Below are 24018 nucleotides of genomic sequence, written 5' to 3' on the forward strand. Positions count from 1 at the left end.
GGCATAGTACTATGTTTTAATTTCCCTTTACAAATATGTATGTTCTGTTCTATATAGATGTGAGGAGAAGATGTGTTCATTTTGCTTTTTGCCAGTATTAAAATATATTCCTTGTCATTAGGTAATGGTTTCTCTGTATATGGAAGCAATATGATGTCCTGGCTCAAAGCTTGTGTTCGTGCAGCACCAAATTCATTTATTTCCTATGAATAATGAATTAAGTTTACTACAAAAAAAAAAAAAAGTGGTGTCCTGAAAATAGCACTTGCAAACTGCAAGTTCTTGCTGCTCTGGATGCTGAAGATCTAGTAGTATGTTTACAATGGTAACATTATAATTGCAAGGTCATTTTAGTTTTACCTAAAGTGATAACAGTGCTTGCAAGCGCTGCAAACCCATCAACACTAACACACATCCAGTAGCTTCATTTCTGGTAAAATAGCAGGAAATATCGAAAAAGAGTTTCAAAGCAGAGTAATAAGCAATGCCCAGGCTCAGTCTGTGTTACAGTAATGCTCAGCGCAGCCTGAAAAGAGGCCCTCAACCTGCCAGAGTGCCATCACTGGGATATTCAAGCTCCTTGGCAAGACTGCATTTCCGTGTGTGATGCATTTGGAGTTCCCTTGGTATCAAGAACATTACTGAAACATTAAAAAGTTTTGTTTAATGTCCTGAAGAAATAGAATTATACGAGAAGTGAGCTGAACAGCCATAGCTGCCTGGCTACAGAGAGGAATAGGACCAGCGCAGGAGCTGAAGCTGGCCCAGGCCGTAGCTCGCCCCGGGGCAGTGCAGTCCCCAGGGGACCCTGGGGAAAGTGGCTGCAGACACAGCGTGGGCACAGCACCACAGCCGTCTGCATTGGAGGAGCCGGTGCCCAGGGCCTGCGAGCATCAGCCTGTTGAACTGCCGCTGCACTGTCGTGCTGGAGCACAGAGGAAACAATTTCTCCAATCGATTATTATTTAACTTTTCTACAATGAACAAATACAATCTACAGGGTAGTTGCATCACGCCCTCCAAACATTTTTCTCAGAGCCCCAAAATCAGATGTTTTTTAGTGAAAGAAAACAAGTTCGAGCAGTGAACCCAGTCTCCGTTAAAGAGAAAAATATTTTGCAAGTAAGCTCCCTGAAGATGAGTATCAACTTCGGCAAAAGCTGGACGGGCGATGTGCCAACGCCCGTAGCAAAACCGCCCCGGCGGCCCGCGGGCGGCTCCGCTGAGGCTGAGGCTGAGGCTGCGGCCCCCCGAAGGTCAGGCGCTGCCCGGGGCGCGCACCGGCAGGGCGCTTCGCCCCGGCGCTGGCCCGCCTCCCGCCTCGCCCGGGCGGGCGAACGAGGCGCCGCCGCGGGCGGGCTCGCTGGGGCGGCGGGCCCGGGGGGGGGGCGGGCTCGCTGGGGCGGCGGGCCCGGGGGGCGGCGGGCTCGCTGGGGCGGCTGCCGCTGGCGCTCCCGCCCTGTGGGGGCGGCGCGCTGTTGACGGCGTCAGCCCGCCGGGCCCCGCCGCCCCACCGGCCCCTCCGAGCGGCTCTCGGCGGGCGTCCCGGCCGGACGCGCCGCGGGGGAGCGCGTAGTGGCGCGGCGGGGCGGGCTCCCCCGCCGGGAGCATCGGGCGGGTTTCGGCGGCCGCTAGATGGGAGCCCTTCGCCGGGCACGGCCGCGCTCGACCCCCCCGCCGGCTGCGGGAAGGAGGACGGCAGAGCATGCCACCGGCGGGGCGGTTCCGCAGGGACTGACATGCTGCTGAAGGAGGGAAGGCGCCAGCCCCTCCGCCTCTCGCCGCGGTAGCGGAGGCGATGCTGCAGGGCGCTCCCCGGGCTCTCCCGCAGGCGCCAGGCTACGACCCACAGCAGCCGCGCTCGCTGCCCTGAGCGGCGCGCTCCCGGCCGGGCGAGGCGACGAGCGGCGCGGGCCCGCACCCCTCCCCGGGGCGGCGGCGGCGGCGGCGGCGGCGGCGGCGGCGGGGGGGAAGGCGCTGCCCGCGCCCGCGGGGCCCCGCGCGGCGGGCGGCTCCGCGCGGCGGATGCGTGTGCATGAGCTCTGCAGCGAGCGGGCGCAGGAAGCGCCCCCGCTCCGCCGCCTCCATCTTCCAGGGCAGCAAGACCTCGCCGCACGGCCGCGACAGTGAACGCCGGGGCAGCGGCTCGGAGAGCGCCTACCAGACCCAGAGAGCCCTGGATGACTGCAAGATGGTGGGTACCACAAGTGGGCTAGCCTTAATTTTTATCTTTTCCGAGTGTTCTCGTCGCTGGCGGCGGTGCCGCTCCTCCCGCCAGCTTGCCTATTCCCATCACGTGCAGTTGCACTATTTTTAAAACTGCAGTCCCCGTCGGGGGTGCTGCCCTGTAGCCTAACTCGTAGCGGTTCGAAGGCGGGAGAGGGGAGGGAAGAGGAGAGCTGTGGGGAGCCGGCTGGGTACTGCGGGACAGTTAGGGCGGGGACCGGAGCCGGGCGCCTGGTCCTGCAGGAGCAGGAGCCCTCGCCCCAGCACACGCCGCCTTCGCGGCGCTGCCAAGCAGCTGGAGTTCCTTTTTGCTAGAGCCGGCCAAATCTGCCCCCAGACTTGCACTCACTGAAGCCTGAATAGGCAGATAGTTGCCTCCACTGCATCACTGCACTCTCTGCTTGCTGTCTTGTGCAGCAGCCACACTCCTGCCCTAAAATCCTTCTAAAACAGGACTCGGAATTTGAGGCCCCGGAATTCTGTCTCTGACATACTTGGTACCTGTTTCCAGGCTCCCCAGAGTAGCTGCTTGCAATTGTAAAATCTCAGATCAAGCGCTCGCATCCATGTTCTTACTGGACTGTCACATTATGGTATGACATTTTTCTCCATTCATGTTCAAAATGCTTGGATCCTGACACTTTCCTCCAAACCAGCACCATATACCCCATATCTGGCTCCATAAGCTACAGTTGGCTGGACACTGGGCCCCAAAATTGCTCCTCTAACCAACGACAGAAATAGAAAACAGATTAAGTTGCTGCTACTTTTTACTTGAAAAATCTGCATCTTGCTAAAGCTCTGTCCAATAGCATTGCAAACCTACCTGCTACTTCTGTTCTGCAATTTTTTTCCTCTAGTACTGCAAATTGTGCTGGCAGATATCCACTCTGATACTTCAAAATCAGGAGCAACTCCCAGTGCACCAAGGAACAAAACCTGCCACAGTAGCTCTATAAATACACCCAACAAGTGGATCTTACTGAGTCCTGCCGTTTTTCTCATTCCTGACAGCATAATGTGGTTAGTTAAACAGAAGTGCTAGCTTTGTAGAATTCACTGATTAGAAATAAAGTATGATTTACGGATGGTTTGTCAAGATGCAGTAAGACTCAGGAGATAAAACCAATGGGTTTTTTTCTTGTTCTCTGTCTCGATGCTGCAACATCAGTGTGGTTTTGTTTTCCTTGGCAATGTTGAGGTGGCTGAATGTGTCCTCTGTTTAGACAGGGGATGTCAGGTGAGAACTGGCAAAATGTGTCTGGCGCAACCAGTTACCAGTTGCAGGATGAGACGCTTTTCTCTTTTTCTTAATGCAGAGTAATTACGCTATGACATAACGTAGTACATTTTTTTTTCTCTCCATTGCTTTCATGCATTGATTCTCATACAGAATGAGAGAGTTGAAACCAGGTTTAGCAAGTATTGTGCCTGGGGCTTTGCTTGGCGTGTGCTTTTGGTTTTGTTTGGGCTTTGGGAGTGGGAGGGTGCAGATATACTGGAATGCATTGAGATTGTTTTGCTGCTCCAGAAGCAGAGAAGCCCATTTGCCACTCTTACAGTGACACTAAAGAAAGCGTGGCCGAAAAACAGGTCCCGATACTAGTTCTCAGTTATACAGAGTAATTACAGTGGGATGCATGAAGAGTCGGAATGTAATACTACAGGAGAAGCGGCTTATCTGTTTTCTGAGTATGAGAATTTGAGGGCTTGACTTTAAAATTTGGTAGGTCTGATAGAATACAGGTTTTTAGCATGTTTGTATGTTGGGATATGTTGAACTCCTGGTGGTAACGATGGCTGCAGAATTATAAGCAGTTAACGCTTGTCTGTTTCTATGTAGTTTGGAAATTGAGGTCAAATTAGCAAAACACAGATAAATAAATATTCTGTTCTATTGCTCCCTGCCTTCCACCCCCGCCACCATGTGCAGCAAATGGTCTGATATGCTTTCTTTCAGAAGACAGCAAATGCTTCATTTCCTTAAAATATAATCCCATGTACGTGATCAGTGGAACTAAACAATAATGATTTCTCCATCACTGTAAAAGTTACCCATTTATCCAATAGCATCCATGCATATCTGCTGGATATTAGAGCAGCCTTTACATATCTGTAAAGGCTGAAGTGTTTATTTACTTCTTTGTCTGTGTCCCCCCCCCAAAGGAAAAAGTGCTTTCTAGAATCCTAACTGGAAAGTGCCCAAACTGGTACATCTTCTCAGCCAGTAACTTCAGATCAATTTTAGGTCTGAAATCTGGGTTAGAGGCCAGTGACAGAACAGAAATAATTACAAAATAAATTAGCAAAATCGCCAGTGTAAAAGCAAATGCTACATTCCAATCCCTAAATGTGCTGTTAATCAGGAAGCAGGAGGAGCAAAGGCAATAATTTCTGAAGATATTTTTATCTGTTATGATAGCAAAAAATAACCTCATGCTACTAGTAAAACAGCTGGTTTTTTGTCTGCTTAATAGTTAAGACTAATAACTCAAACACTTTCAGAGATTAAAAGCAGAAACACTACTTTCCTGCAAATGAACGTTTATAGCTCAGAGAAGAGGCAGCTGTCATGGAGGCCCTAGTCATTTACTAAATCTTGGGCACTTGATCTTGTATGCCATGAAATTGGGAGCAGCAGGAACAAGCCTTAGATTGGGCATGCTTTTTAAAAGCTTGATTGTTTCTATCAGTGTAGTTAAACATCTCATGTAAGTAAATCCTCTTTGTGTTTCAGCTTGTCCAGGAGTTCAATACCCAGGTGGCTCTATATCGGGAGCTGGTCATTTCCATTGGGGATGTCTCAGTCACCTGTCCATCTCTGCATGCGGAAATGCACAAAACTCGAACCCGAGGATGTGAGATGGCCTATCAGGCTCATCAAAAACTAGCAGCAATTTCTGGGTAGGAGTCTACTTATGTTTAATTAAAGCTGTACTCATATGCACATCTTTGCTAAATACTCCATTATGGAAACTTTCAGCAAAAGCATTAACTTGTGTTTCTGTTTTAGGCATAGAGATGTATGACCATAAATTCTACAGAATGCTCATATCCTTACGATAGTGCAATTTTGGGTCAAATCCTGGTCCCCTTACCAGGATGGTGTCCTACTGATTTCACTGGATGGTTTTATGTAAGATGAACAGGATTTTACTCAATATCACTAGACAACTTAAAAAAATCAAGGGAGAAGCCTTGCCTTTCAAGGGTGACATAGCAATACCTTTCTGCCCAGTCCTTCCTTGGGTATACCTAATTGAACAGTTAGAGACAACTAGCTCAGCTCAACTAGAGACTTAACAAAATTAGACGAAAAAATAATTAGGTAAAAATTACATAAGCGGGGGAATACAAATACTATTGTGAAAACTTGTGTTTACATTCTACATGTTTTTAAATCCTTATTTGTGTTGAAATGAGGATTGAAGCTTTGCCAGCATATAGTGTTTTCATTTATTCTTTGATATTACATTATATACATTCCTTTCCATGGTGACAGAATGTATCATCACATACTTGAGAGTATGCCTCAGTACAGGATAAACCAGGATAAATATCTGTGCCTTACAAAATGGGAGTTCATGCTGCTTACACAAAGTCTAATTATTTGTGGGTTCTTCACCGTATGGTGACAAGGGCATTTGTATTAAGACACGTGCCTCCTGAGTCATGTCTCTTTCTGACTACACTTTGTCAGAACTTTCTGCACCTGCCTTATCCACCATAAACCAATGGGAAAAAAACTTTCTCTTTTTGCAGCTCTACCTAATCCCTGTTGAAGTTCTTTCATCACTTTCATGTATATAAGAAATCTGTCATAGGTTTAGTATGTAAGGGAAGACCACACTAACAAACTAAACAGAAAAAAACACTGGTTGGTCATTTTAGTAGAACTGTCAACATTTTCAGATGTAATTTTGTGCAAAGACTCTTAAGTTGATACTGGAACTTCTGATTTGTTCCTCGAACAAAATATGTGCTTTTAAGTTACTAAAGTGTGAGAATTTAAAAAAGCAAACAAAGAAACAAACAAAAGATCCAGTTCTTTTTAACCAGTGTACACTACTTCAATGCGGTAGCACTGAAAATGTGGAAACAAGCAGTAGTGAAATTGGTCTTGTGCACCTTCAGCCTCAAAAGAGAGACTAACAGCAGAACCAAAATAATACATCTGAATAGCAGAACCTAACTTGGATTTTTTTTATACCCCCACCCCCCACCCCCCCAAGAAAACCATTGATACATGCTCATTTAGAAGTATGGAGTTGTTTTTAAGTAATCATTTCACAGTTGGGAGTCTGTCATATACACAAAGATGTCCTGAAGGTTGTGCAGTTGCTGCGAGATTGACATTTAGCTAATCTAAAACTGTTTTAAATAACTATGATAATAATGTGATATCCATAATAACTGGCAGGTGTTAGAAACCCTCTGGAAATTACTTGTTTGGTTTGACAGACATTTTACAAGATGTGCTTCACATCCCTACCCTCCCACAGCTGAGGAAAGCCATATGAGCCAACTTAACTTGTTTGGTGTATCTGTGAGGAAAGACAGGAGATGAAGGTGCAGCAAGGATTCAGTGTAGAAAAGAAATAGAAGGAGAGGAGTAATAGTCTCAGAGGTTCAGTCTTTAATTCAGCAGGAAGTGCGATGTAGTGCATATGGTATAGGATCTGGAATGGGAACCTAATTTGGTAGGAAGAAAAAGTATCAGGAAGAAAAATACTTAGGGACAGGAATGTATTAAATCATCATCAGTCTTAAATAGTTAGGAGGTAGTGCTCAGAAACCACTGGCCATCAGCAGATGGGAGAAAGGCTCATGTAGTTCACTGCTCTAGTTCAAAATGCACAGCACTGCACCATGTGAACTTCTGGGTAACACAACCAATTCTGTCTTCCAAAGCTTGTTAAAGAAAGCCTATTGCTTTCCCACCCAGAGAGAATAATAGCAATTAGCTAATTATGTGCCTAGACTATAAAATTTCATTACATGTCAGCATTCTATTAGTTAAGGTCATCACTAATGTTCAGTTAGTCTCTAAGTGACCTGAGCTGTAGCAAGGCACTCTTGAGTTTCTTTCAATAAGTTGGCATCCCTGTCTAGGACAACATTAAGTTTATTAATCTTGCTTGTGCTGATGTCTTCCTTGGAAAATTAGCAGACAGCTTCATTTTATGCTTCCTGTTTGAACGTCAGGATTTGAGACTATTAAATGCACTCCTGATTCAGGCAGCTAGAAGAGGCACCTATTACCCTTCCTAACTCACCTGTTCTACAAGACTAGGGAAGGTAACAAAGAGGAAAGATGGAAGGACTTGGAAGGAAAAAAACGGGGACAGATCCACTAGCACTGAGAAACACAGCTCTGGAAGACAATTTGGGAATTGTGGGAAGGGAAAGAAATGCTGGGGTGGAGATAATGCATTAGGAACTGAACAGGATAGAAGCCATGAGGAGGAAAAAACCTTGTTCATGGGCATATTAGTTCTGGAATATTAGGTGGACATCAGAGTAGGACAGTGGTGTAATATGAACAAGAAGAGAAGACTGCAGTTGCAGCTGTAGAAAAAGTATACACTGATACACCATCAAAAGGAGATTCAGCTAGGGAAATAAAGGAAGTGAAAGCCACACTTACATTGTAAAAACTGAGAGAAAGAAAAACAAAGGAGATGATGACAAAGATAAGGAAGTAGCAAGGAAACATAAAACCTTATGACGCCTGGACTGGATTAGACCGTATCACCCAATCTAGCTCAAATCTGACAGCTGCCGGTAGCAGAGATTTCGTAAAAAAGCCTATAAAAACAGGCTGTGCATAAAATGATGCCTTCCCTCAATGCCTACCTGCAGTGCCTACCCAGCAATTAGTAGTTTAGAGGTTTCCTGCGCCAAAGGCTGCATCTGAAAAATTTCTATCTGACAAATATGAGTTCTCACAGAAGATTTCAGGATTTGTCTAAATATGAAGGTCTTTTACTCAGAAAATGCTGAGGATGAATAATGACATCTTTACACCGTGGTGTGTTTAAAAATTCTACAAATCATTTCACAAAAAATAAAGATTATTGAGAAATGAAACTTCATGTTCAATCTCCAACTTAATAGGGCCTCATAGCTATTACATTCTCTTCTTACCTTGCTCTCTTATGTATTTTTCTTGTAGAAATAGGTGAAATTTTATCAAAGAGCAGATGCTTGCCTGAGTTTACCAACCATGGCTTTCAGGGAATAAAGATTAGAAATAAAAATAATTTAAATTGAAATATCCTAGTTCTAGTTGATGATCTTTTAGGAATGCAAGTCAAAGTAAACTCTTCTTTCAGTGTTGGTTTTCTCAGGACTTCAGGTCAATTCCTGCTCACCACACTAGTAGCAAAAATTCTTAGTGATTTTCAATGAATTGTCTTCTGAAGGAAGTGAGTAAGGTTTGGTCTTTTCATTACATTTTCTGCTGTATTACTTTATCAGAAATTAAATATCTCAAATTAATTACATTGTGCACCCTTGCAGTATCAGATGTCATGGTCAAAACTGGAGAAAGTAAAGCAGCAAGAAAATGAGTCAGCATTTTTTTGGGGTTTTATTTTCAAAAGAAAAGAAAGGAAAAATACTTGTAACAATAGGAAGATGGGGAAAAAGGTGCAAATCTCTGTTTTGGAAGGGGGTCTGCTTTATGGGATGATAAAGGCTGGTAATATTTTAGAAGTCATCAAATAGCTTTATAGGTGAAGTACACTAAGTCTGGGATGTAAACGGAAAGATAACTCAGAACTGTATTTTAAGATACAGGTCTGCACAACTGTGTACACACTTTTGCAAATGTCCCTTTCATATTCTCCAGCACTTGATATGCTTACATAATGCAAGTACTTCTGCGTGCGCTTGGCACACTGAAACCAGAACTGGCAGTATCTCTGTGACAGTCTGATATATATGTTGACAGTGGCTTTTTTTTGCATGAAATGAAACTGTGTGAGGAGCTCAGGGGTGCATGGCAATGTACATCTATGTGAACATAGCTTTGAAAGTGGTTGTCCTCTGTTGTTCAGACTGGTATTGCAAAGTCCTGAATCTAAGGAGGAATAAACACATACACCAGTACAGCCTGGGGGCCAACCACCTGGAAAGCAGCTTTGCAGAAGAAGACCCAGGGGATTCTGATGAACACCAAATCGAACATGAGCCAGCACTGTGCCCTTGTAGCAAAGAGGGCCAACAGCCTCCTATGCTACATTAGGAAGTGTTGCCAGCAGGTTGAGGGAGTTGATCCTTCCCTGCTGCTCGGCACTGTTGAGGCCATATCTGGAGTATTGTGTCCAGTTCTGCGCTCCCTAGTAGAAAAGAGAAAGGGACATATCAGAGCAGGTCTAGTCAATGGCCATGAAGATGATAAAGAGCACGCGACATCTGACATATAAGGAGAGGCGGACAGACCTGGGATTGTTTAGCTTGGAGAAGAGAAGGCTTGGAAGGGGATCTTATCAGTGTGTATTAAAAATACCTGATGGGACAGTGTAAAGAAGATGCAGCCAGACTCTTCTCAGCAGTATCCAGTGATAGGACAGCAGGCAGAAACTGAAATACAGAAAATTTGATTTAAACATTTTTAAAACTCCTTTTTTACTGCGAGGTTGGCAGAATATTGAAACAGGTGCCCTGAGAGGTTGTGGAGTCTCCAACCCTGGAGATACTCAGAACTCAACTGGATGTGGTCCTTAGTAACCTGCTCTAGCTGACACTGCTTTGACCAGGAGGGTTGGACTAGATTAGTTCTAGATGTCCCTTCTGGTCTGTGACAAAAGTCACTCTAAGTCTTCTCATTGGGAAAATTCCAAGATAAACTTCCCTTATTTGACATTGAGGTGCATCTGTTACTTTTATAAAAACCAGTTGTTAATGTAACTTCCCCTGAGTTCAAGAAAAGTTAAGGAAGTAGACCTAAAAATCACATCCTGATTGCATTCCCATCTTTATTACAGTGCACAAAAATGTTACCATGGTGTTGCTTTAAGTATGTAGTTTTAGGTAATTTCTTTCTGCCCTTTTTTCCTTTGCAATCTACAGTAGCTTTCTGATGTTTTCAATAAGCAATAGAGGGTAATTTCTCAGACCTAATTAATATTATATCAGTTCCTAAGGTTGTGTTAAAACATTCTATTGACACCCAATTGTGGCCAAATTTTTATTAAACTGTCTGGATTTTCCTCAAATTATGACACTTTAAAGTTATTATCTGCTTTCTAAAGCACACAAGCAAACAAAAAAGACTGCTCCAAAATATTTTACAAATTAAGAGAGAAGGAGACTTCAGGCTTATAACTTAATGAAATGAAATAACTTAATAATAATGAAAGCTGCATTAAGACAGACACAACAGAAACCATTTTAACTGTTTAACTTCAGATGTTAAATAAAGCACTGCTGGCAGGCCGTATAGCTGAGCACAAACAAAACGTAGCAACACTTAGCTCAACAGGGAAGAATTTTTATAATCATGAATCAGAAACAAGGTAATGCCAGCAGACAGAGCAACAAACTAGAGCTCTGCCCAAGCTAGATACCAATCAAGCAGCGTGTATGGAGATCTCTGCCCTCCCTAGGTGTCTTTACAATCACTGCCATTGTCCTTCTCTAAGTGTATGTGTCAGAGGTGGGGAGAGCGATATTAATGTTGATCCCTGGAGTTCTGAATTACAGGCATTTCCCCTGTATCCTACCTCAGTTACAGTTAGCATTGTTTCAACAGCCAGATGAAGGTTAAGAATAAGGTAAGTGCTTCACAGAGGTTGCACCATGATAATACCAGCAGCATAATGCCCCCTGAATTAATACGGGGGGGTTTTGCCAAAATATTGCAGATGTTTAGAACAGTAAGACCTTAAAAATATTACCTTAAAAGGCCTATTAAGTAAGTACAAAATGTTGAGATTTTCCGCTTCTGAAAACTGATGGAAATATAAAACTTTCCATTTGCACTCACAGGCATATACTGAAATCATCTCAGTAAGTTGTTCCAATCTGGCAGGCCAGATCCCACAATTCTTACAGTCGTTGAATAGTACCTTACTCAGCAAGTTGTCTGATGACTTAACTGGGACTGTCCAAAGTGAGAAAAGTCAGGGAGATCTTTGTCTCCCTCCAAAGGGCTTTCAGGATCTGGAGCAAGTTCATTATTGAGCATATTTTCCCTCAACCTTTACATTCAGCTTCTGTAAACATTTACTGTAACTTTCTTAAATGCGTACAATTTTCTTGTGATTTCAAGCATATCAAATTCTAGGGGCAAATTCTGACTGTGTTTATTCCACTTTGTTTGGAATATCTTCACTGGTTTCTCAGTCATGAAGTGACTCCAGACTTACTGCTGTGTATCAGAGACTGCACCTGTTCCAGTGACTCAGATCCCATTTTTGACTAATGGGAGTTGGTCTACATGGGAATGTTTTTGGGAAGTAAGCTCAGCTATGGATGTTTTGTGAACATACTCTTTATGGACAAACTAGCGCACCATAATGCAGTAAGTATACCATAGCTTACTCCTCTCTCAAGAGGATAAGATGCACATACATTGTTCTCACTAGGTTCCTTTGCAAAAATTTATCTAATTATACAAGCCATGTGCATCTAAAATGATGGAAAGGGTCATTGAAAAGCTAAGACCATTTTCTGTGGAACTGAGTTAAGGTGGGTTCTGTTGTTGAGAATAAAATCTGTTTACTCAATTTAAGTTGCAAGTTGAAAAAGAAATCATTTAAGTCAGATACCTCAAGTTCTAATAGGTGAATTCAGAAAGCAAATAATGGAGGAGAAAACAAGGTTACTTACTAAAACTAGTTTTCAAAATAGCTAACCTCTACAGACTCACTTTTCCTTTGTACCTTTGTCTTTGAAACTGTGCTCTAATAGGCAGTTGGGACTTGAAGATACAAGGTATTAATATCTCCCGTTATAGATCTGTCTTTCATAACTGGAGGCCAGATTTAGTAAAGGGCAAACATACCTAAAACTTAATTTAGCATTTACTTCTCTATGTCCAAAACAACAGTTCTGAAAAGCTTGGAAGTTCTACATCTGCAGTGGCCCAGTGTAGCTTAGTTTTGACAAAGCGGAAGAGCTTATCACCTTGCTTAATGGTAAACCTAATCAGCAGGCAGGAGTAAGGCATTCTTGCTTGTCCAGGCTCTGACAAGCCTGACCCCATACATGCTGTCAGAGCATCCTCAGAGCCTAACACACACTGACAATTTTGGACTCCTCACAAAACACAGTGGCACCTGCCACTTTCTTGTAAACCAAAGCTGAAGGTGAATCAACTTAATTTCTAGACCACTTGCACCTACCTCCCAGAAAAATGCCCTGACTACAATCAGGGGAAAGTGGGAGCTAAAAGCAGGACAGATATCATCTTTGTCAGTCACTTATTTGCCCCTTTCTTCCATCTCACACTCAACTAGCACATTCACAGCACCTCTCAGTGCAGCACTGCCACTGCTGAGACACTCAAGGGCTGCACGTGCTGGGTAAGCCAAACAGGTAAGTCTGCCACTTACGTGAAGGGTCCTCTAACAGAAGAGAAGCTGTGTCCCAGCCCAGCAGCCAGGAACACTGCCCCATGCTCAAGGATCACCACAAATAGTGATATTATAGAATCATAGAATCAGTAAGGTTGGAAAAGATCTCTAAGATCATCTAGTCCAACTGTCAACCCAACAACTCCATGTTTACTAACCATGTTCCGAAGTGCCACATCTACACATTTTTTTAACTCCTCCAGGGATGGTGACTCCACGACCTCTCTGGGTGGCCTGTTCCAATGCTTGACCACCCTTTCAGTAAAGAAATTTTTCCTAATATCCAATCTAAACCTCTCCTGGCACAACTTGAGGCCATTTCCTCTCGTCCTATTGCTAGTTACTTGGGAGAAGAGACCGACCCCCACCTCGCTACAACCTCCTTTCAGGCAGTTGTAGAGAGCGATAAGGTTTCCCCTCAGCCTTCGCTTCTCCAGACTAAACAACCCCAGTTCCCTCAGCCGCTCCTCATAAGACTTGTTCTCCAGACTCTTCACCAGCTTCGTTGCCCTTCTCTGGACACACTCCAGCACCTCAATGTCCTTCTGGTACTGAGGGGCCCAAAAATATTCTTCCTGGCAGGCATAGAGCAACATAGCTTTTCTTCTGTGATGTGACCTGAAGCTGTGAGGTAACTGCGGGGAAGGAGGGGGCACATTGCCATCATCTGATCCAGTGGGCAGAGTATTGTACACAAGGGAGCAAAATAGTGTAGAGGTCTGTACTTGGGTTTCAAGCAGTGCCAGTGCAGGTAAACACTGAAGACTGTTAAGGAACTTCCTTGGTGGTAAGGAGCACTTGTATTCTAGTCCTTGCTCCCATGATTTTTTCCGTGTTTTAAGCAGATAAAACACATAAAGATGCAAGGGAGCAGAGATTCAGAACTCACATAAATTCTGAGTATTCTTCAGCATTCTGCATATTCAGCCTGGTGAACTGTAAATTCATCTACACAACAGTACCTTGGTCTAGGGTTGGAGCAGGCTGCAGGTTTAGGGTGGTTTGGCTTCCATTTTGACACGCCTTCTGCATTCAGCACTCCATTCTGGGTCCCGAATGCCAGCCTGGCAGAGGATACCAAAAAGTAAGGTGTTGCCGTATTTTAAGTCGTTCACTGGAATGCTCTTCTCTGCTACACACGAGCAGCATTCCACTGCGGTTCGATTCCAGGGAGTTTGTTTCTCTAAATGTAACTCAGGAGTAATCAAGTATTCCAGCCATAGGTAAGCCTATTTATCTGTAGCAATGCTTGAAATAACCACTCTGTTTTACACTCCTGTTTTGAGCTACACAAACCTTTTACATTAGAAATTGAAGTGAAGAAAAACAACATACATAGCCAGAGAGATTTGGGAACTGAGTTACATTGGCAGGGTCCCTTTAGAAATGCTGCAGCATTAGAGCTGACCTTGTTCAGACAATTCAGTGTTTCTGCAAGCATTCTCTAACTTCATGCCCTTCTCTTGCCCCATTTTGTCCTTCCTTCAGAATACCTGCTATCGCTGTTGGACATAAAAAGCTTTTCAGACTTCTTCTATGAAAGCAATTTTCTTAGGGAGTAATCAGCCAGAGGATTCAGCTGTTAGGTACATCTATAGAAGCAGGAACTGTGGGGACATTGAAAAGCCTACAAAACTTAAGTGTTGACTCTTTTTTGACAGTTGCTGTTACCTTTGCTTCACTCCAAATTTTCTCATACCCTTTTCTCCCTTGTCATCCCTTTTCTTCAGTGTTACTGTTTCTTGCCTTTTTTTCCTTGTAGCCCATCTCCAAACAGTAATGAAATTAATACCAAATTTGCTGCTGTCATATTAACTATTTGAAAACTCTTCAGGGCAGAGACCTGAATGTACTTAGAGCAAGCCCACTGGAATCCACTTACCTTTAGATCTGTGGTATTACTGTAATAAATACGATTAACAAGAATAATGAATATTTTGAATATTTTTTTTTAATGTTTTGGGAAAAGTCTTGAAAATCTTTCATTCAACCTCTGACTGATGTTTTACGTGAATCACTTATCAAATAGGTGTACCAGTTTTTACTGTCTCTGAAAAATACTGTGTATATTATATGCCTTTACATCATATTTCAGTCTTTCAAGGGAAGGCATAATATTAAAATATTCTATTTTATTATTGCTATAGTGTTTCCTAAATAAAGCATGTGAAGATTATATTTTTATCATATTGTTTTCCTAAATTCTTTCTTAAAAAATTTATTTTAAATGTCAGTTTGCTGGAATTTTAGGCCCTAACACGTAACAGTACATAGCAACTCTTACAGGTATCTTGGCACGTCACAAGTGGAACCAGTCAATAAGCTCTTCCAGAGCAAAACCCTAAGTCATACTAACTAATATCTCTAAATAGTGCTTTAAAAAGGGATTTAGAACTAAATTTTAAAAGGTATTTAAAGACTTACAAGTGCAGCTAATTATGAGTCTTTCAAGTCATGCTAATGACCCTACACCCACAAAAATTAGGGGTATCACAGAAGCCTGCATGGGTTCAAAATTAATGTTAGACCAATCCAAAATAATTTTTTCATTTCAGTACTTCTGAGAGAAAATTTCTTTCTTGGCAAAATTTTGCGAAAAACACGTTTGTTGGAAAAAAAAGTATACTGAATCTTCATGCCTAGCTTCACAGATGTAATCAAAAGTTGCAGTTGCACTGACCTATAATGAAGACAGTCAAGAAGAGCGCCTTTATGTCCCATTTAGGCCCACTGCTTTGCAATCTGTCTCACCAGCATATTTCAGTAATTTTCTTCTCTCGATTCCTGCTGAAACACAGCTGAGGCCAAAGCTGAGATTGTAGTCATGAGTTTTAAGTGCTTCTTTCCTGCTCATTTTCTTAAATAGTGTTTGATTAAGAAATCCCACATGGCTGCAATTTTTAGTGTTAAACACTCTGCTTGCCTCAGTTCTGTATAGCTTTGGTTATATTGTTTTCAGAAAATTACTTCTGATTTTCACTGAAGTTCTTATAAATCCAGACTATTTTAGCAATATGTTCATATATCTTAAGAGAAGTGAGAACATGAAATAATGAAGTTGGGCATTAGAAAAAGACTTCAGCATGGACTCTTAGAATTCTATGTATACTGAGTTTTTGCTTTTGATTTCTTAAATCTTTTTTTAAGTTTTGGATTGAATTTTCCTGTTAACAGAAATAGTTTTACTAATTCTCAGTAGTTCTCAACATTCTGAAACACTTTAATTACAAAAAAAACCCAATTTTGATTCTGTGCCCCTTCTGAAATCAGCCAGTGTAGTTGCTAAGTTAATTGGACAGGCCCATGCAATTAAGCTCATGTCCTTCTCACGACCCTTGTCCTATCATGTCCCTTCAAGTACCAGACTTCCTGCAGAGTCATCTAAGAAAAGACTTCGTATGTATCATGAACTTTGATGCATGGAGGTTTGCTCTAGTAAGATGTCAAGTACCAAACAATAAAGGATAACTGCTCTCAACAGCATCATCAGTAACGTGCAAGATCAGTCTCCAACCAAGGGAGATCTCAGATCTCTCAGGCTTACAGAGGGAAAATTCCAACCAAATCCAAATTTACTATAAGGTGTGTAAAATCTGTTGTAGTTTTTCTAATTGCTTTATAGTTCTGTTTCATAACAATTAAATATTTGAAACCATTATCTGGACATTAAGGTCTCATCTGAACAAAGCATTAAATTAAGCATTCCTTAATCAGGAATCCTTCCAGTACTATCAATTAAATGATGTTTAAATTCATGTTTTAAAATTGAACATACACTGAAGTGCTGGCTATTACTGAATACTATTTCCTCTTTGCTGGATACATTTGCATATCTACATTTACATTTTCTACATAATTCTTAACTATAAGAGAAATAATACACTCTGTTATATTATGTGTATATGAACAATTATTCACTGTAGTTCTTCCTTTTCTCTCTTATGTTCCATTTTTTACCTTGCTGTTCTTATCTCTCATGAATACTTTCTGCATGAACATTCCTGTAAGCGTAGGAATTTGGCATAAGAATTCAAATGCTGTCATATTATATTAAATTATGTGCTAAAGTTGTTGAAGAAACTGCTTTCCCATTGTAGAAGAAAAATTTGCATTTATTGGGTGAGCAAAGAAAAGCTGACACTTTGTCTATCATTGCAAGACAGATCATTGCGAACGTACTGTTGGTAACCTTGTCAGCATGGCAAACAGTTAAGTGGCAAAATATTTAAAAGTGCCTTGTTTATGCAGTAGCTTCCAATTATTTCCGTAAGTTCTGGCGCTGTTACTGTGGTGAAGAAGAGCTATCCACCCATATGCATTTACCCTCCTTCCGAAAAACCCCAATACCAACAAAACAGAGATTGGTACTTTGGCATAGTATGACAATTGCAACCATAGCCCTGTACATAGGCTGAGCAACGTGAGGCTGTGTGCTGAGGAAGCAGTCCCTTCATGTAGGTTGAAGAACATCAGGGCCCCAAAGTCGTGCACATTCTAAAGTCTGGACATTTAATTTAGCTGCAGGCCTACCAAAAGTAGTGTGTGTACAGCCTTGCTATTCATTTTACATCATTCAAGACGTGGAAGTGAGTAGTATGTCTGTGCAGCTGCTAATACAGGATACTGGATCCCCAAGGAAGATGTTGTGGAGGCATCCTTGCTTCCCAAGCAGAAACAGGCATTTCAAAGAGGTAAAAAAAGTAACACCAGTTCACAAAGTCAAGTGGAGACTAGAGCAGGATTCAAAAATCCAAAGTGAAAAAGAATGCAAAGTTCTTTATGCTAAAATACTGCTTCCTGAACACATTTTATCAACAGATGGTTTTAAAAATTTCTTTCTCCATATATGAATTTAAACATTTCAGGAAGCTAATCTATTTCTTTTTTCTCTCTTTTTTTTTGACACATTCAAGTTTTCTCACAGTCTCTCAGCTGTGATTTTTAACTTAACTACTCATACAGATTTGATCTGTGAAATATCTGGTGGGGCTGTGTGAGATACTTCTGCTGACACTATACCACAATTTCTTTTTCACTTGGAATACTTTTATATGGAGGTATTTGGACATTTTGTTTTTAAAAAGATAAAAAAATCCTCCAGGGCATAAGAATCACCTATTCAAAGCACTCCTAGAAGCATTTGATACATCCAGATCCCCAAATACTACCTTATTCTGAGCAACCTAGTAATGATCTGCTTGGCGGACTGTTTTCCTCTCAGTTTAGAATTGTAGCAGTCACATTGTTTGACTAAAAGAAAAAAAAAAGGATTATGAGAATGTATGGATCTTTTCAGTAATTGTTAATGCAATATAGCTTTTATCCAAATCCCAGTGAAGCTTACAGAACATTTTCCCTTTAGTTTCAATAGTCCTTAGACCAAAGTGTTTTGTCATATTTTTGAGGAAATGCAAATACATTGTTCCTTACCACTTCTCATTTTACCATCTCTTCACATCTACTCTATTTTTCTCATTTTGAAATAACGGAAAACCAGAAATCTAAGTTACAAAGAGATAACAGGTATCCAGATAACACAAGCACTTTATGGAATGCCCTTTGGAAAAATTTTTATATTGAAATTTACATTAAAAGTAGGTACTACAGACAGAAAAAAATGGAAAAGAGAAGTGTGATAAAGCAAGTAATCTGGTTTAGTGTCCTGTGGATGGTCAACAGCAGATGGCATCACTTGCCTGCAGCAGAGTTCCTTCTAAATCCTGTATGTTAGTAGTTTGTTGTGACCTAGATCCTACAGCACCAAATACCTGAAGCATTTAATTAATTTTCAAGCCTTTCTGGGAATTCTGACCCTATTTGTCCACACAGATCAGAACAAATTTCATAGATCATCCCACATGAGATACTTGTTTTGACAGTTTTCAAACATTCTCTTTCCAACTATTAACTAAAGGAACTACACAGGACTGTAGGTATGAATTCTTGCCATTTAAGTTCTGCTGGCTGTTGAAAGACAGAGTTTATAAATCATTTATTAATGAGTAGTAAGTGATTAAGGAACATTTTAAAGAATTTACGAGCTTAACTAAAATCAAAGGGGAAATCCATAGGCAACATGAATCTGCAGTCAGGTTATAAGAGGCAATATGGAAGTATACTAGGCTTGAGCCTGTTGGCTGGCAGAGACCTGTCTGTGCTCTCACTACTGGTTTATCAGAGAAATTTGAGAACAACTTGCAGATGCTGACAAGGCAGGGTGCTGAATAGGAATTTCTTTGGGAAACTTAAAAATTGTTGCATATACAGCTAATCTAACTGCCTCCTTCCTGGTTAGCCCAGATCTTTTCTGGAAGGCCTGTGTCATGGTTTGGGTTTATCTATTATTTAGCGGTGTCTGTCATATAATTTCAGGCAGTGAGGCTGTGAGATTTTTTTGTCCAGCTGAGGCTACAGCTAAGCAAGGCTGTTCGAGAGCTCACCCAAAGATTTCTTTCATCTAACCTGACACCACCTCTTCTCAACAGGAAGCCCGATAGTGTGCAGAGAGAAAGGCCCTGTTAAGCTCATCTTTGGCTACTGTGGAGGTCTTAGTGATTTCCCTAAAGTAAAGGCAAGGGACAGCCAGCTGAAGGAAAGAACGATGGAAAAGCTTAGAATTAGTTTCTGCACAGGTTTGGTGGTCAAGCCCTGCATTTATTTTTTTTTAATCTTCTAGTAACTCAAAAGCATAAAGATACGTGCAACTTCACTTGGAATTCTGAATGCTTAGAAGTATCCTGTCGGGGTTTTTAAGCTTAGCTAGTGTGGTGGTTTAGCCTTGGCCAACAGCCAAACTCCCACCCAACTGCTTGCTCACTCGCTCCTCAGCAGGACATGGGGAGAAAACAGGAAGAACAGGAATGAGAAAGCTGGCGGGAGGGGGGGATAAAGACAGGGACATTGCTTACCAACTACTGTTGTGGGCAAAGCAGGCTTGACTTGGGGAACATTAACCTAATTTATGGTCAATTAAAATAAAAATAATTACTAATTGGGGTAATGGGAAGCAAAAAGACAAACATTAAAACAACACCTTTTCACCCCCCTTTCCCATGCTCAACTTCACTCCAGACTCCTCTACCTACCCCCCGAGCAGTGCAGGAAGGATGGGGAATGGGAGGTTACAGCCAGTCCACAGCAGTTCTGCTTTGCCTCTCCTTCCTCCTCACACTTTCCCTCTGCTGTAGCGTGGGCCCCTCCACAGGCTGCAGTCCTGTCAGGAAAATCTGCTCCGGTATCGGCTCTCCACAGGTGGCAGCTCCTTCAGGAATATCCATCTGCTCTGGTGTGTTCCTCTCTGCAGGCTGCAGGGAATATCTGCTCTGCCATGGAGAACCTCCTCCTCGTTTCTCTGACCTTGATGTTCCCTCTCTTGTTTCTCACTCTTTTTGTTCCCTCTTCCTCTCTCCCTGTGGCGTTTTCTGCCCCTTTTTTAAAATAAGTTTTCAAAGAGGCACCACACACTTGGCGGATGGGCTCAGCTGTGTCCTGCCGTGGGTCCCTTGCAGAGCCGGCAGGAACTGGCTGGAACCGGCCGTGTCCGGCACAGGGCAGCCCCTCACCTCCCTCCGACAGAGCGCACGCACCCTGTAGCCGTCACTGCTACCAAAACCTTGCCACCTACACCCAGTACACCTAGTCGTACCTAAAGTGGAGCAAATTTGAATAACATTTCTTATATTCGTGCTCTTACTCAAGTCCAAGAAGTTTTACCAAGTGAGTGTGATCGGTTTTGTCCTCTAGCAGAACAGTTTGGATAGTTCTCTGGTAATTTACTTCTTGCCCACGCTTGAGTTAATTCAGCCAGTAAAATTCACTTCTGAGGGAACAAATCTAGAAAATTCCGGTCTGTGATTCTGATGGTTTCAAAAAATGTTTTCTGACTAGCACCTGCAAATACTGGGTACGCTGCTAAGTATGTGCACAGGTCTTAAAAACAGTGTGTGATACTTCTCCTGATACCATAAAGTCAGGGGTGTGGAAAAAATCACAGTATTAATAAATTAGTAATTAATTAATCCATTTTAAAGGTTAAGTTAGTCAGGGGTGTGGAGGAATCACAGTATTAATAAATTAGTAATTAATTAATCCATTTTAAAGGTTAAGTTACTGCATCTGTAGTAATTATCTCATATAGTAAGTTTCCGAAATAATTTTAGAACTTCAACATAAAAAAAAAATAGAAGACTTCAATAATATAAGTGATGGTATATTTTTTCTTTGGGGGGTATTTCTGAAAGAGGAGAGCCTGCCAGAAAAAGGAAACAACAGCATGTTCAAAATTATTGTAATTTGCAGACCATACATGGCCCTTGGTTTATCAGGTAGCTTCTATGGAAGTCAGTGAGATTTTCTTGAATGGATAAGAAGAGTATATTTCCTACTGTTATAGTTGTAGCTAAATTGTTCTAGCATGGAAATACCTAAACTGCCATCAACTTGGGAGTTAGAAACATCTCTACAGTATGAGTCACTGCATTGTGTTTTTATTCTACTTGTATTATCATATACCCAGATTGACCCCATCAGCCTTATCAGAGTAATTGGAGAGTTACACTGGTCTAACTAAACAAAATCTGATCACATGTCTTCTGTTACTGAGAGTGCTGTTGTAACTGCTTCAAAACAACAATGTGATTTAATAAAAGCAACACTGCAACGCTTTATAGGTCTGCTACAAAGAACTAGCCCTGCTTTTCTTCTGGCTGGACTGGGATGTTGTGTAGCAGTTGTATCACAGTATTACAGCACATTAGTAGAGAAAAAACAACAACGCATGATACTGAAACTGACAGCAGTTTGTGTGAAATACATACATTAAAAAAAATAACCCCCGCAGATGGGAGGAACACAAATAAGAATGTTTCCTCAAGATCTGTTTAGAAGAAAACATTGTTGTTGGATGACTTTTCTAATTATATTCAAAATGAATCAGTAAGTCTTTTGTTACTTTTAAAGATGAAGGGTTATGTGATAAAGAAATTAACGATGTGTTTAAGATAGAAAAGCAGAGGCAGGTTTAGTAGGCTGTTGCACCTGAGCCATAATCAGGGGAGCCTCTCGCCCTCAGTATCTAAGGGGATTAAGCGTATCTCCTCTGCAGTATTTGTCACATTTTTCATTCTAGCAGAAGGGCCATTATGGCTCAGGTAGGTCTTGTTTCCAGATCATCTTTGTAGCTGCTATGTATTTCTAAACTGCAGTGTTTCTGGTACTAAATTAAAAGACAATCTACAGGGTAATATTTGTGGACAGTGATTTTCTACAACTTGTCAAGCCAATTTACATTCCCTTTGATGGGAAGTACATATATGGGGTGTAGGGCAGAATTTGATGAATTCATTTTCACTCCTGATTTGCCAAAGGTTTATTTTCCTTTAGCTTTGAAGACAAGCAGTCTTCATAACATGTCTAGACAGTTCTTTCAGCAAGTAATGTTTTAGAACTATTGATACCGTTCATAAAAATGATACTTTTCCTTAGAGTTAAGCATAGAATTTGTCAAAACAATACTTTTACAAAAAGGTGCATCAACCCTTCATATAACTTAGCTGTTCTTTTAACCAGAGATAATACATCAGTATGTACTTTTGAATGTTGTTGATAGTAAAAGTAAAATGCTGCTCTGTTGTAAATGTGTGACTAAAATTTTTAAGTTAAATTCAGAATTAAGCCATAATCTTTGTTCAGTTTTAGTAGTCTTAAGTTTCACTAATTTAAATGGAACTATGAATGCTGGACACCTGTGGGAATTCAGGAAAACCTGAAGGTGTTTTTCAGTTGTAGCCAACATTTTGACAGTCCAATGAAATAATCTGTCAACTATTTTGGAAAAAATCAAAATTTTTAATGGAATTTTCACTCTTTACCTTTTCATGTTAAGGAGGGGCATTTTAATCATGTTTATGCTTGTATTTTAACATGATTATCAAAAGAGCTGCACTCATTCACCTTTCTTACGTAGGTACTATATAGTTGGTATAAGAGCTCCCTCTACAGGTTTTATTTTAAGTATCAGCGTAAGAAAATAGGAAAGTAAATTCCACCTCTTGTCAGTGCTTCATAAACATATTCAGTTGAACAACATGACTTGATTTTTAAAAAGCGGGATTTTATGGAAAGAAAACCATCGATTTTACCAATGGTTAAACTGTGAAAATGCAATGTTATACATTTATTTAAGTTGTATTTACAAAAATTTATACTTTTAATAGCAGCCTGATAAACTGCTTAACTTAAGCTATTGTTATATAAAGGAATAAACCAGCATCTTCTCTTTTGTAACTACTTTTAATACATGTAGGTATCAGAGCTCTCAAACTGTGAAAGTATGGCTTACACAGTAGTACGACTTTCTCATCAACTGAGTAGTATTCACATCTTTGAATAAGGACTTCTGCCCTTTATAGCACCCTGGTGGTATAGTATTCATGTGACAACTACAGAAATTCCTAGTAAGGGAGGGGCAGGATATTTGAAACTATTTAATATACAGCTATCAGCACAATTTAGCAGAGAGAGAAAAAAGGAAAATCAGAGCCAAATTATCTGCTAGTTTTCCCTCAACGTCAACAAGTGTTTCTAAGTCAAATAAGTAGCGTTACAGACCTCATGATGGGAAATGTCATTGTTGGTAGTAATAAGCTAACCACCTGGCTTTCTTTCATACAGAGTTTTTTTTATTAAAAACAAAACAAAAAAATCTCTGTATGAAGGACCCCATTCTCTTAGTTCTATTTGAAAATCAAAGCCTACTGTTTTCTAGCGAAGATCAGGCAGGAGTGAAGCCTGACGGTTATTAGCAATAGGCTGGCTTGTATAGACCTATAAACTTTACATTACATGCAATATATTTGCGTAAGCACATGTACACCCATCCCACCATTTCCCCTTCCTCATGTATGGGAACACGTGTGGCTTGCCACTTCACTGGCAAGTCAAGAGGCTTTCTCAGAGCAGTAGAATTCCATAAATTCTATCTTTGGTCCCTTCCTACATGGGCCACTCACTGCATTCATTTTGCGAAAGGCAGCAGTGCTCCCCTCTCTGATGAAGTATCCCCAAGAAGCCTCAACCTGTGTATCCAAATTCTGTTATCAGTACCTCTTTATCTTACCTAAGTGGATAGAAAGAAGCAAGAAAGTTTCTGTTCCGCAATAGATGCAGGAAGTGAGCACAGTTCCTTGTGATAGTTTTGCTCAGAAGCCAG

The 24018-nt window shown here is 41.3% G+C and overlaps 1 protein-coding gene across 2 annotated transcripts in view; it reads left to right on the top strand.

The window, feature by feature from the left end:
• Positions 1-1503: 1503 nt before the first annotated feature.
• The window catches only part of RGS7BP (regulator of G protein signaling 7 binding protein), a 41723-nt gene continuing 19208 nt past the window's right edge, over positions 1504-24018 (top strand). Inside the window, exons 1-2 of one of the 2 annotated variants that reach the window (XM_075488243.1) lie at positions 1504-2194; positions 4964-5130. In XM_075488243.1, coding sequence (XP_075344358.1) covers positions 2036-2194; positions 4964-5130 — 326 coding nt within the window. In that variant the 5' untranslated portion in view covers positions 1504-2035. The remainder of the gene's footprint in view (positions 2195-4963; positions 5131-24018) is intronic. The other variant, XM_075488244.1, reaches the window with a different exon arrangement.

This window comes from Mycteria americana, chromosome Z, assembly GCF_035582795.1.
Source record: "Mycteria americana isolate JAX WOST 10 ecotype Jacksonville Zoo and Gardens chromosome Z, USCA_MyAme_1.0, whole genome shotgun sequence".
Lineage (NCBI taxonomy): Eukaryota > Metazoa > Chordata > Aves > Ciconiiformes > Ciconiidae > Mycteria > Mycteria americana.